Genomic DNA, 13,205 nt, shown 5'->3' on the forward strand with positions numbered 1-13,205 from the left:
TCACAGTCAGTGCAAGCCACCCCCCCTACACAGCCGTAAGGAAGGCTTCAGGACCCAAATCTCATCCTCTCACCCCTGCCAAGATCCCTGAAGGCCCCTTAGACCTAAACGGGGTTGCACGGTCTGGGCCTGCACTCCATCTCACACCTTCCTCTGTACCCTGAGCCACACCAGCCTTCTCTCAGCTCCCTTGCCTACCATCCTTTATTCGGCCTCTCCGCGAAACGTGTCCCCCCTCCCCTCACCTTGTCCGCTCATCTTCCTTCAGATCTCAGTTCAAAAGCCTCCCCTGCGCCTCTGTGTCAGTTCTATCCATCGTACATTCTCACACCCTCTGCTGTACTTCTCCTTCAGGGCAGGCGTTTTCTCCACCAGTTGTAAGCTCTGGAAGACAAAGTGTGCATCTTTCTTCCTCTCCCCGCTTCCCGCCCTTCTCACCATCGCATCCCCAGCATCTGTCCAGTGCCTGGCCATCGCTGATGCTCAATAGCTATGTGTTGAATGGATAGATGAATGAACCAACTCTATGCGGTAAGTACTGCTGCTGTCCCTAATCTGCAGACAAAGAAACGGAGATTCTGAGGAGTTGAGTGGCCAACTCAAGGTCCCGCGGCTGGCCGGTGGTACAGGCAGGGTCTAGAGCAGGTCAGACGGCAGAGTCTGTGCTCTTCACCACTTCCGGTCCTGCATCCAGAATGCCGGCCTCAGTGTCTGTCTTGCTCTGCCAGCAGGCTCTCTGAGGACTGCTCAGCTGGCCACCAAGTCCTGGGGCTCTGGGGCTCTCCTCCCCAGAGCTGCCCCCAGAACCATGGAGAGTCTGAGTGAGCTACAGAATCCACTGCTGTCTCGGGACCCCGCACACCTCCACGGCCCCTACCCCTACCCCGAGGCTTCTCCCACCTGGCCGTGCCGGGAGAAGATCTACTCCTACCTCCTGGGTGGTGCTGGGCCTGCTCACGCCCACCAGCTCCTGGACCCAGGATCCCTGCAGCTGGCCGTGGAGGCCTGGTACAGGCCTAACTGCCTCCTGGGGAGGGACAAGGTCAAGGAGCCCAGGGCAGACAGCTGCGAAACGAGCTTCACAGAGAGCAGGGAGCCCCCCGCTGGGCCTATGGAGCGGTCCACAGAACCTGGCCAAGTGGAGGAGGATGTCACCATCCAGACTGTGTCCTACGGGGTTCAAGAGGAGCTCCAAGGCCAAGAGGACGACCAGGAGGAGGAGGAGGAGGTGAGTATGTGTGTTTAAAATGCAGATACTTGGGCTCACCTCCAGGTGTTGAGATTCTGTAGGCCTGGCTTAGGGTCCAGGAATCTGTATGTGACCAAAGAAGAGGCACGTCTGACACAGGTGCTATCTACACGTCGAGAAACGTCAACTTGGGCTAAATTTTTTTAAGATTAACTGCATTAGGGTATCTTTCTTATTGAAGTATAGTTGATTTACAATATTATGTGAGTAGGTGTACAACATAGCGATTCACAATTTTTAAGGGTTATGAATATTTAATTTTTTTTTTTTTTGCGGTACGCGGGCCTCTCACCGTTGTGGCCTCTCCCGTTGCGGAGCACAGGCTCCGGACGCGCAGGCTCAGCGGCCATGGCTCACGGGCCCAGCCGCTCTGAGGCATGTGGGATCTTCCCGGAGCGGGACACGAACCCGTGTCCTCTGCATCGGCAGGCAGACTCTCAACCACTGCGCCACCAGGGAAGCCCGAATATTTAATTTTTAATAGCACATTTTGTTCTTGTTTTTTTCCAGCTCAATCGAGAGATAATGGGTATATAACATTGTTTAAGTTTAAGGTGTATAAAGCCATGATTTGATTCATGTACGTATTACAAAATCTTTACCACAATAAGGTTAGTTAACACATCCTTCACCTCACATAACTACCATTTTGCTGTTGTTGTTATAGTGAGAACATTTAAGATCTACTTTCTTAGAACTTGCAATTGTACGATACGTTATTGTTAACTACAGTCACCACACTGTATTAGATCCCCAGAACTTATTCCTCTTATAACTGGAAGTTTGCACTCTTTAACCAACGTCTCCTCGTTCCCCCCACTCCCCAGCCCCTGGCAACCACCAATCTGCTCACTGTTTCTATGAGTTCAGCTTTTTTAGATGCTACATGTAAGTGAGATCATACAGTATATGTCTTTCTTTGTCTGACTTATTTCACTTAGCATAATGCATCAAGATTCAAGATTCATGTTGTCCCAAATGGCACAATTTCCTTCTTTTTATGGCTGAATAATATTCCATTGTAGGGCTTCCCTGGTGGCACAGTGGTTGAGAGTCCGCCTGCCAATGCAGGGGACACGGGTTCGTGCCCTGGTCCGGGAAGATCCCACATGCCGCAGAGCAGCTGGGCCCGTGAGCCATGGCCGCTGAGCCTGCGCGTCCGGAGCCTGTGCTCCACAACGGGAGAGGCCACAACAGTGAGAGGCCTGCGTACCGCAAAAAAAAAAAAAAAAAAAGAAAGAAAAAAAAAATTCCACTGTACATATATAGATAGATAGATGATAGATAGATAGATAGATAACATTGTCTTTATCCATTCATCCATCCACCTATGGACTTTTAAACTTTGAGGAAAGTTCACCTTGTTCTTGTTTTCTTAATTATATAAGTAATTTAAAGTCAATATAGAAAACCATTCAAAGATAACTATTATTTTAGTGGATGATCTTCCAGTCTTTTTTACTTATGTGTTTTTTTCCTACCCTACTCCCCAAAAGAGATCTTGCTATACACAGTTCTATATCAGAAACTTTCCACTTTAAGCAACATATTTCAGTTTTGCTCCACGTAATCTAATATTTTCTATAAGGTGATTTTTAGGGGTTACATGGTATCCCATTGTAGGTTCTTCCATCAATTATTAACCCAACCTCCTGGTCATTGGGTGTTGAGATTGTTTCTAATCTTTCACAATTACTATCCTATGATGAACGTTCTGGTACATGTATATTTGTATTCTTTCCTAGTGATAAATTCCTAAGGGTGGAATCACTGGGCCATTCACTGTCAAAGCTCTTGGTAGAGAGTACCGAGCCCAACCCACACTCCCACTAACAACAGGTGGTCTTCCCGTTGCCCCACATCACTGCCAATGGGTGATCCTGGGCCAGGTCACAAGAACCCACTCGTGTTTTGCAGAGTGATGCAACCTCGACAGAGAGTGAAAGTGAAGACAACTTCCTTACGCTGCCTCCCAGGGACCACCTGGGTCTCACTATCTTCTCCATGCTCTGCTGCTTCTGGCCACTGGGCATAGCTGCCTTCTACTTCTCCCAGGGGGTAAGAGCCCGTGGGGCCCAGGGCTTCTGCTTTGGCCACCCCGCTCCTCTGGGGGGCCTGGGGTCAGGGCCTGGAGGGCTGGGGCTGTTGTGCTGGTCATGGGGATGCTCCCTTTCATCAGCGCCTCTCTCTCCCTAGACCAGCAAGGCCATCTCCAAGGGGGACTTCCGCCTGGCCAGCACCACCTCCCGCCGGGCCCTATTCCTGGCCACACTCTCCATCGCCATCGGGGCTGGTCTCTATGTGGCCGTGGTGGTAGCCCTGGCAGCTTACATGTCCCAGAATGGCCACAGCTAGTGGCCAAGAAGTTCTGGCATCCTGACTCCCCGCTCCACCTGAGGAGGCAAGGGGGGTTGGGGTAGCAGACTCTCTGGGAAGTGCTGGCCCCTGAAGACAACTCATGAGGATGGTTTATTGGGAGGAGGCCTCCCAGGCTGCAGCCTGAGGGGTGCAACCTTCACTTCTTCCTGCCTATTGCAACCAGCCTAAAGCAGGGCTGGGAGCATCACTCTCCAGCCCAGTCTATGTTGGGAAGCAGGAGAGGGTAGGGCTGCCCACCTGGCCGTCCAGGCAGGGCCTCCTTCTAGCTGGGAACTCTCCCCATTCTGCTTATTTCCTAAAGGGTCTCCTGCCCTGCAAGCACCCCACTACCTGACTCTGTTAACCTCTCCACAGAGAAAGAACAGATTACAGGGAGGGAAAGGGATGCCTGGGGAGAAAAGGAGCTGACCCGATCCTTGCAGCCCACAGGAATCTCCACCTGGGACACCCTGACTTTCCCCAACTCCACTCTCTGGCTCATGATGCCCAGACCTCAGCCAGCCAAGAGGGAAGTACATAGAGACATAGGGACCCCTTGGTCTTTCTGGTTCTGGTGGGTGCTTACCTCTCATTGGGCTTGTAAGATAAGACAGTGTAGATTCTAGGCAGAGAAGGGACATCTCGGGTGTATAAAGTCTGTACTGAGGGCAGGTTCTTGGAGCGTCTCTGTGCAGGAACGAAAGGCAGATGAGATGACACAAAGCCTGGAGGGCCCTGGAATAGTGTTGCCCCTGTTCCCCCAACATCCTTTTCTAGGCTCCTCCCGGGGGGCTCTGAGCTGGCACCATCCCAGATAGACAGAGAGTGCCATCAGCCCAGCAGCCACTGAGCTCAGGACCCTAGATGCAGCCCTGTGGGAACATAGCGAGGAGACCCTGAGTAGTGAGTGAAATGAGAGGAGGGACACAGGCCTGGCATGGCAGCTGAGCAGCCCAGGAAGGCTTCCTAGAGGAGGTGAGCAAGGTCTAGATAGATGAAGAGAATGTATCTAAGGGATACTAAGGGATGACCCTTAGTATTCATGGGCAGGGATGTGGCAGGAGCCTCCCAAGGGGGGTTCAAAGCTGTTTGGATTATGCCTAGAACATCCAGGCTGGAGCCAAACTGAGGGCTCTACCAACTCAAGAGGAAGGTCAGGCCTGTGTCTCAAAGGCCAGTGATGTTTTCCCACCTCTGAATGCTGGACCCCTGGTCAGCCTTGGAGCTTCTTCACTGGCACCCCGGCTCAGAGCTGCTCCTAACGCCCTCAACCTCTAGGAATCCTCCAGAATTCTAGAGACATCCAGACAGGCAGGAGGAGCACATTGTGAGGGCAGGCCTTTCAGAGTTCAAGCTATGGACCTCACTGTGCACAATCTGCGGACCTGGTCATTCCCGTCCCCCATCCAGAGCTCGGGGCTATGAATCCACCAACTTGTCCCACCATCCTCCCTAATCCCAGGCGTTACCCAGCCCTCCGTTCCCTGCATCCCCTGAAGTCTCACAGGCCCAGGATCAGCAGTTTTAATGTCCCATTATTGTATATAATTATCCTTGTAATAAACATTTCTGTAACACCTGGTGCCCTCTGGGCCTCTTACTGTCCTCGCCTGCCTCTACCTTTGCCTGCGTCCATTTCTTCCCCAAGACTGACCTCCATCCCCAAGCCTACTTCTTCTGGCCCCTAGCAGCATGTTCTTGAGAGGACATGCCCACATCCGGGCCTTAGGAGAAGGGGGAGGCACTCTGGCTTGGAGGACTTCTCTGCTCAGAGTAGCCTGGATGCAGGATGATGGCGTGCATTTGACTCTGAGAGAGAAGGCAAGGTCCATGCTGAAGAAAAATCCCTTCTAGACTCGAAGGCCTTGGAGATCAGGTGGAAAGGATGCGAGCCAGGGTGACTGAGGCTCCACTGAGCTGCCTGGAGCTATCAAGGGTGGACACAAGGTACGGGGTCACCAAGGAGCCCCATTCCCCCGATGCCCTCTCTAGAGTCCCTCATACCTCCCTTATGGGGGCTGTTCACGGGTGGTATGGGGAGGAGACCATCTCTGTCTGCCTCAGACCACAGCCTCAGCACCAAATGCTCTTGGTCCCAGGCCCCCAGGAACCTGCCTGGACTGGCAAAGGGACAAGCCTGTCCTCTAGGTCACTGCATGGAGGGCGCTGGCACACTTGCACCCACATGTGCCTACTTGCAAGACACAGCTATGCACACACACACACATGTTGCACAGGCTGGGTACCCCTGAGACAGAGATGAGCACATGCTGTACGTTAGGAGACGCTCTTGGGATAACATTTGAGGAAGGGAGCAGAAGGCCGATCTGAACGGCGGGGAGGCCAGGCTGCGATGCTGGCCCAAGTGACTGGGCCAACCCAAGGTGGGGTCTGGATCCAGGATGCCCTTCAGAGTTGACCCAAGGTAGGACGAAGGGCCAGGCCTTTATATCTGCTTATCAATCAGTCATTGGATGTGGGCCACCCAGAAAAGGGCTGTGACTCTCCGGTGAGGCGGATCTCTTCAGCTGGAGCTGCTCCCTAAGCGGGGTATATGCCCTGAAGGCTGATTGCTGACAGCACCTGCAGCAGCTGGAGGACTAAGCCCATCATTCCTGCGGGGGCCTGAGCAGCACATCACCGCACCCACCACACCCACCAAGCGGCAGCAGACCCGGTGGTGCCAGCGAGATCCCCTCGGCATTTACCTCCCCACAACGAAGGCTGCTTCCTGGGAACTCTGTGATACTGGGCCCACAGGCAGGATAAGCCGAAAGTGACTTCAACCACTGACGGATGGAAGCCGGTGGACAAATAACCCCAGATTTCCCGGCATCTGGAAGGGAGAACACTAGTCATATTCTACACGCTCTCAGGGCTCCCCAGCAGGACTGAGCTTCAGTTGCCTGCAGTGGCAATTTGCTTAAAAGCACGTCCCTCGCTGGCTGCCTTCCTGTCCCCATCTTCTTCCTTACTCCCCTGCTGCGCTTCCTGGGATCACCTCCCAATAAACTACCTACGATCGAACCCTTGTCTCAGAAGGCCCCAGGGGAACCCAAACCAAAACACAGACACGCACGCATACATGCACCTATACACACAGAATGTGCGTACTCACACCTACACACAGGCGCGGGCATGCAGCCGCGCACTCCTTTGTGCACGCGTGCACACGGGCACAGCCCACACAGGCACAAATCCTTCGTGCCCACACTCGCGTGTGCCCACACATACAGCATGCGCACATGCCAGGGGTGAAGCAGGAGACGCGGTGGCTGAGGAGCCCCTCCCGGCCCCGTCTGGTCTGCAGTGTCCCTGTCCCCAGTCCCACTGGGCCCCGGCCTGGGCAGCAGGCAGCGCGGACTCCAGTCCAGGCTCTGCTTGGGCTGGGCAGGCTGCCTCACAGCCCTGAGAGCTCCCACCTCCTTCCCAGCCCTGCAGAACGCTGCTCCAGGCCTGGAGACAAAGAAGAAGCCGTTGAACAGTTTTCTATGTTCAACCCTGGCCCTGCTCCACACTGTCCTCACCCCATCCCCTTCCCTCAGCTGCAAATTCAGGCTCTGCAGAAGAAAATGGAATCATAAACGTAGCCCCTAGGGACTTCGCTCCCAGCCCCCTTGGAAGGGCCCATTGTGTGGAACCTGGGCTCACCCTGATCCGTCCTTGCCACGCTGGCAGGGCCCCCTCCCCTGTCACGCAGAGCCTCCGGGCATGCCTGGGGCACTTTAGGCCTCCTGCTTCCCAGCTCTGCCTGTGTCTCACTGCCTGAGGCTCCTGGGAAGCAGGGGGCTTGCAGTTACCCCACTTCCGGCTGATTCCTCAGGCTGGCAGAGAAGCTGGGGGCAGGGAGGGTCCCCTGGGTATAGGTGCCCACGATGAGCTGCAGTGCCAGCACATCTGTGCAAATATTACCAATTATTTTCCTCACTATAAACACCCAGCAGGAAGGCAGGGAAGCAAACAACTCAAATTGTTTAAAATAGAAACCGAAATTGCTGCACAGGGAAGTCAGGGCAGCAGGCAGAGAAGTGGCCATGCACAAGGAATCCGGGGTCTCCCCCACCAGCTGCCCTTAAAGTGCACCTGCTCCCCCTACCCCAGCCCTGAAACCCCACCTCAACTTTCTCCTCCAAAGGCCAGGCAGAATGAGATTGGAAAGGTCATCACCTGGGGGAGGGGGGATAGGAGGATGGGGGCCCAACGGGCCCTGTGCAGGGGAGGGAGGATGGCTGAGAGGGGCAGACACAAAGGAAACAGGAGCCAGTGGTTCAGGGCAGCTGGGCTAAAATGCTGTGTGGAAAGGAGCTGGGGGGAGGAAGCCTCCCTTCACTGTACCCAAGGGCAGGGGGAGGAGGGGGACCCTCAGGTGGCAGGCCAGGGGCCTTGGGACGCTGGGCCAAGTGAGAACAGTGACCTGCCACCCACTCTGTATGAAAGGAATTTTTTTGATAGTGGAAATGGCTAGAAACCAGCTCCCGGAGGGGCCCAGCAGCCTTCCCTTTCCCTCCCTCCCTCCCTGCAAACAGGGTTGATAGATAGCAGGTCGCTGACACAGTCACAAGGGTTGTCAAAATGCTGAAACATTTCCTCACCAGTTGATAAACAGGCCCTGTCCCGAGCCCCCCAAATATTTCCCTTTCCTGCCTTCCTGGTCCCTCCCCCAGGACCCCGAGACGCCCCCCAGGAACTAAAGGGTTAACGGTGGGCACAGCAGCCCCCCTCCCCCAAGTGCTCAGGCAGCCTGAGCTGCCCTGACTGTTAAGTATCTCAGATGTCACCCCTGCCGGCAAAGACATCATCTGTGTGCACACGGCCTCTCTCCTCCCCTAAGGATGCTCCCGGGGAGTGGGCTCTAGACAAACCCACCACTCCTCAGTCTGCCCTTGCATCCCTGCTTCTTCCAAGAGACAGTCCCTGCACATTTTCTGGTTCTAGCTCGGCCTGAACCCCACCCGGAGGGCAGGCAGTGGGTGTGCTGAGGCAGGAGTCCATGGCCAAGTTGCCAAGAATATGAATCCGGAATGCTGCAGCAGGAAGGAAACCTGGAGGTGATCTAATCACAGTCCCTGATGCTACAGAAGAGACACCCAAGGCCCAGAGAGGGAAGTGAGCTGCCCAATGTCACACAGCGATTTATGAGCCAAACGCAGGCCTCGCCTCCCAGGCCCTGGAGTTGCTGAGCTAGGCTGGTGATGTCGCTGCCTGCTGTGGAAACGCTGAAAACCCAGGGAAGACTGTTGCCTCCGCTGTGAATATTAACAGACTGCTTCCCTGAGCCTTCCTCCCGGGCTGTTTCCTGCTTCGAAGGCTGTCCCAGGCAGCCCCTCCCTGGGGCTGGTACCTCAGCCCTTCTGTTTTGGTGGCATGGCAGGGTGGGGCGGGAGGGGGAGAGCTTTGCTTAGCCTGGCTGCTCCAAGCTCACAGCAGTTCCTGCCACCACCATGGGCACTCTCACATCCTCTCGGCAACGGGCAGGAGGCACGGCTCTGGGAGGTGGGGGACCCACAGAGACACTCAGATGTTCTGAACGAAAATAAAAGGTGCTTGGGGCGGCCCATCTGCATTTCCAAATACTTCCGACCTACATCCCTTGAACTGCTCTCACCTCCCTCCCTCTAAAGGGCCGGGCAGACTTCAAAGCCACTTGTAGCTCCACGAGGAAATGACAGAGAAAGGAATTCCCAGAGGGCAGGGTGCCCCCAGAGGCGGCCAGGAGGGGGACAGAGGGGACAGCAGGCATGTTGGCAGCAGAGGGCAGGGATAGCAGTGAGGCGGCAGGGGCAGGCCGTGCTGACAGAGCGCCTTTGGTGCACAAAAGACCTCCACTCGGGCCCCCTCTGCACTGAGGCAAGTGTTCCTGTCCCCATTTTACAGACTGGGAGAACGAGGCCAGCAAGGCTCTCTTTCCTCCTGGTGCCACAGCTCAGTGAATGGTACCATCATGGTGTCTGAGCAGCTGACATGGCTCCACCCTCACCCCCCACCCTCATCCCATCTGAGCCCAGCTTCTGGTCATTTTCCCCACCTTCATCCCCTCCAGCCCTGTCCTAACACTTCTGCTCAGAGCTGGCTGAGAGACACAGCCTAACACAGTGGTTGAAAGCACAGAGTCTGGAGCCAGACTGCCTGGTTCGAATCCTATGCCCTGCTCTGTGCAACCTTGGGTGTGTTCCTGTGTGGAAAAGGGACACCATGATGGTGACTACTGCAAACGGTTGGTGTGACTATTATGTAAATTAACACTTGTATGGCTTCTACAACAGCATTAGGTGTCTAGTAAGTGCTATGTGGAATTTTTTTTTTTTTTGGCCGCACCACGCCGCTTGTGAGATCTTAGTTCCCAGACCAGGGATTGAACGGGGCCCCTCAGCAGTGAAAGGGTGGAGTCTTTTTTTTTTTTTTTTTTGCGGTACGCGGGTCTCTCACTGTTATGGCTTCTCCCGTTGCGGAGCACAGGCTCCGGACGCGCAGGCTCAGTGGCCATGGCTCACGGGCCCAGCCACTCCGCAGCATGTGAGATCCTCCCGGACCGGGGCACGAACCCGTGTCTCCTGCATCGGCAGGCAGACTCTCAACCACTGCACCACCAGGGAAGCCCAAGGGGTGGAGTCTTAACTGCTGGACTGCCAGGGAATTCCCTGGAGAATGTTTTTAACTATCTCCAAGGGAACACCACCCTAAATGGCTTCCCTGCCAGAATCTCCTCACCTTCCTCCACCCCGACACCTTCCACCGCCAAAGAGATTAAAGCCAGATCCTGGTGTACGGAGACCCTGCTGACTTCTCCAGGCAGACGTCTGCTGATAACAAGCTGAAGGCACGATCCTGTTTCTCATGTCCCCCTGCCAAGAATTCCCTTGTCTGCCCTACTGCCCGACCTTTTCCTCCAAGCTGATAGAAATCTTCCAAGACAGTTCTAGAAAATCCCATCTCTAGCACTTTCTGGCAACTCTTCCCCACCGCCCCACCCAAAACCAAGTGGAACAAACCACCTTCCTTCATGAGCCGTCACCACACCTGTTCACACTGATATCTCTGCCACATCTGCAGCCTTTTGCTCCTCCGAGGGTGGGACCCGTGTCTGTCTCAGCCTCGCTAGGTCTGGTGCGGGGCCTGCTTTCTGTAGACGTTCAACACAGGCTCTCTGGACACACCGCTGGGAAAGAAGTGACTTGCCACACAGCTGGAGAAGGTCGGGGTTAGGATTCTTTCGTCCGTGATTTCTCTCTCGGAGGGGAGAATCACCCACTTCTTTGGGGCGATGAGAGCTGGGAGGAGGGTCTCCAGGTGAGAGGGGCTTTACAATTCCAAGGAGAACAAAACAGACCAGGGACAGCAGGGTGGACCCTTGCGGTGCCCAGCCTGGTAGTATCTGAATAGGAAGGGACAGGGCACAGAACTCTTAGGCGCCTCCTCCTACTTTTCATCTGGGATGCCAGAAAGACCCACCTTTCCCGTGCAGCGAGGTCTGTGCTCTGTAGGAGGATACAAACAAGGGGGCAAAGAAGCCAGGGCAGCTGCTCTCTCCTTGTCCTCTCTGATCTCTGCGAGACTCTGGGCTGAAGACAGAGAAGAGGCTCTTTCTCAGTCTCCTCTACTTGCAACTCAGCCCCTTGGTCACCCACATCCTCCAAAGGAGCCCACAAGTCTGAGTGACACTGGCCTGTCCACAGCCTCCTCTGAAGGTCAAGGCCAGAAGCGGGATCCCTGCCTCACCCAACTTCATCACCTTCCCATGCTTCACCAAATCCTGTGACTCCGCCTCCCCCCAGTCTCCCTGATCCCATCTCCTTCTCCCTCCTCGGTTGCCAAGTCCTAGGGCCAGCCCCCATCAGCTCTCACTCGGGCTCCTGCAAAAGCCTCCAAGACAACCTGTCACCGGCTACAACATGAATGAGACTTGAGGACATTATGCTAAGGGAAATAAGCCAGTCACAAAAGGACAAGTACTGCATGATTCCACTTCTTTGAGGTACGTAGAAGAGTCAAATTCACAGAAACAGAAAGTAGAGTGGTGGTTCCCAGGGGCTGTGGGGAAGAGGAAATGGGGAGTTATTTAATGGGACGGAGTTTCAGTTTTGTAAGATGAAAATGTTCTGGAGATGAGTTGCACTACGTTGTGAATATACTTAATGCTACTGAACTGTACACTTAAAAATGGATAAAATGGTAAATTTTATATTGTTTTTTACCATAATTTTTTAAAAGACTGGGGAAAGTAATAATTATTGTTATAAAGAAATATTCTAATACTATTATAAATCTGTTCAGTCTCTTTTCAAAGATGATTTTAATGAAAACAAAAAAACCCTCCTAAATGGCCTCCCTTTTGCTAAAGTGAACTTTTCTAAAGGCAAATCTGGTCAAGTCAGCCCTTCATACTTACAGGGTCTTTGCTATTTCCTATAACTCCTATTTACCCTTCAAATTTTGGTTCTAAAGTCATTTCCTCCAGGAAGCCCTCCCTCACCCTCCTGGCTGGGTCTATGCCCATCATTGTGCACTCTCTGAGCCCCATGTTCCCGTTTTCAAAGCCCAGATCCCCATTGCAACTGTATGTTGGATTAATGAATATTGGATTAATATTGGATTAATGAATATTGGATTGATATTATACTGGACTAATATACTGAATAATGAATATTTGATTAATGTCTATCTCCCTCCATTGTAACCCCAATGCCCAGATAGATGACAACTTAAGCAAACAAAAACAAATTCACTGTCATGCAAATCAAAACCACAATGAAATATCACCTCACACCTCTCAGAATGGCTATCATCAAAAAGACCACAAATAACAAATATTGGCAAGGATGTGGAGAAAAGAGAACCCTAGTACACAGTTGGTGGGAATATAAATTGGTGCAGCCACTATGGAAAACAGTATGGAGGTTCCTTAAAAATCTAAAAATGGAAATACTATATGATCCAGCAATTCTACTCCTGGGTATTTATCCGAATAAAATGAAAACACTAATTGCAAAAGATACATGCACCCCAATGTTCATAGCAGCATTATTTACAATAGCCAAGATATGGAAGTAACCTATGTGTCTATCAACAGATGAATGAGTAAAGAAGATGTGGTACATATATGCAATGGAATATTACTCAATCATGAAAAAGAATGAATTTTTGCCATTTGCAACAACATCGATGGACCTGGAGGGTATTATGTTTAGTGAAATAAGTCAGATGGAGAAAGACAAACACTGTATGTTTTCACTTATATGTAGAATCTAAAAAATAAAACGAATGAATATAATAAAACAAATGAATGAATATAACAAAACAGAAACAGACTTACTGATATAGAGAACAAACTAGTGGTTACCAGTGGGGAGAGGTAAGGGGGATAGGGTAGGGTATTAAGAGTTACAAACTACTATGTATAAAATAAATAAGCTACAAGGATATATTGTACAGCACAAGGAATATAGCCAATATTGTATAATAACTTTAAATGAAGCATAATCTATTAAAATATTGGATCGGGGGCTTCCCTGGTGGCGCAGTGGTTGAGAGTCCGCTTGCCGAAGCAGGGGACACGGGTTCGTGCCCCGGCCTGGGAAGATCCCACATGCTGCGGAGCAGT

General features: G+C 52.6%; 1 protein-coding gene across 1 annotated transcript; it reads left to right on the plus strand.

Annotated features, from left to right (window-relative positions):
* The first annotated feature begins 808 nt into the window (after nucleotides 1-808).
* On the plus strand, nucleotides 809-3,604 carry SYNDIG1L (synapse differentiation inducing 1 like). Its single transcript, XM_060098001.1, has 3 exons — nucleotides 809-1,228; nucleotides 3,167-3,307; nucleotides 3,446-3,604. The coding sequence occupies exons 1-3, from the start codon at nucleotides 809-811 to the stop codon at nucleotides 3,602-3,604; spliced, it is 720 nt and encodes a 239-aa protein (XP_059953984.1).
* The last annotated feature ends 9,601 nt before the right edge of the window (nucleotides 3,605-13,205 follow it).

The sequence above is a fragment of the Mesoplodon densirostris genome, chromosome 4 (assembly GCF_025265405.1).
Source record: "Mesoplodon densirostris isolate mMesDen1 chromosome 4, mMesDen1 primary haplotype, whole genome shotgun sequence".
Classification (NCBI taxonomy): domain Eukaryota; kingdom Metazoa; phylum Chordata; class Mammalia; order Artiodactyla; family Ziphiidae; genus Mesoplodon; species Mesoplodon densirostris.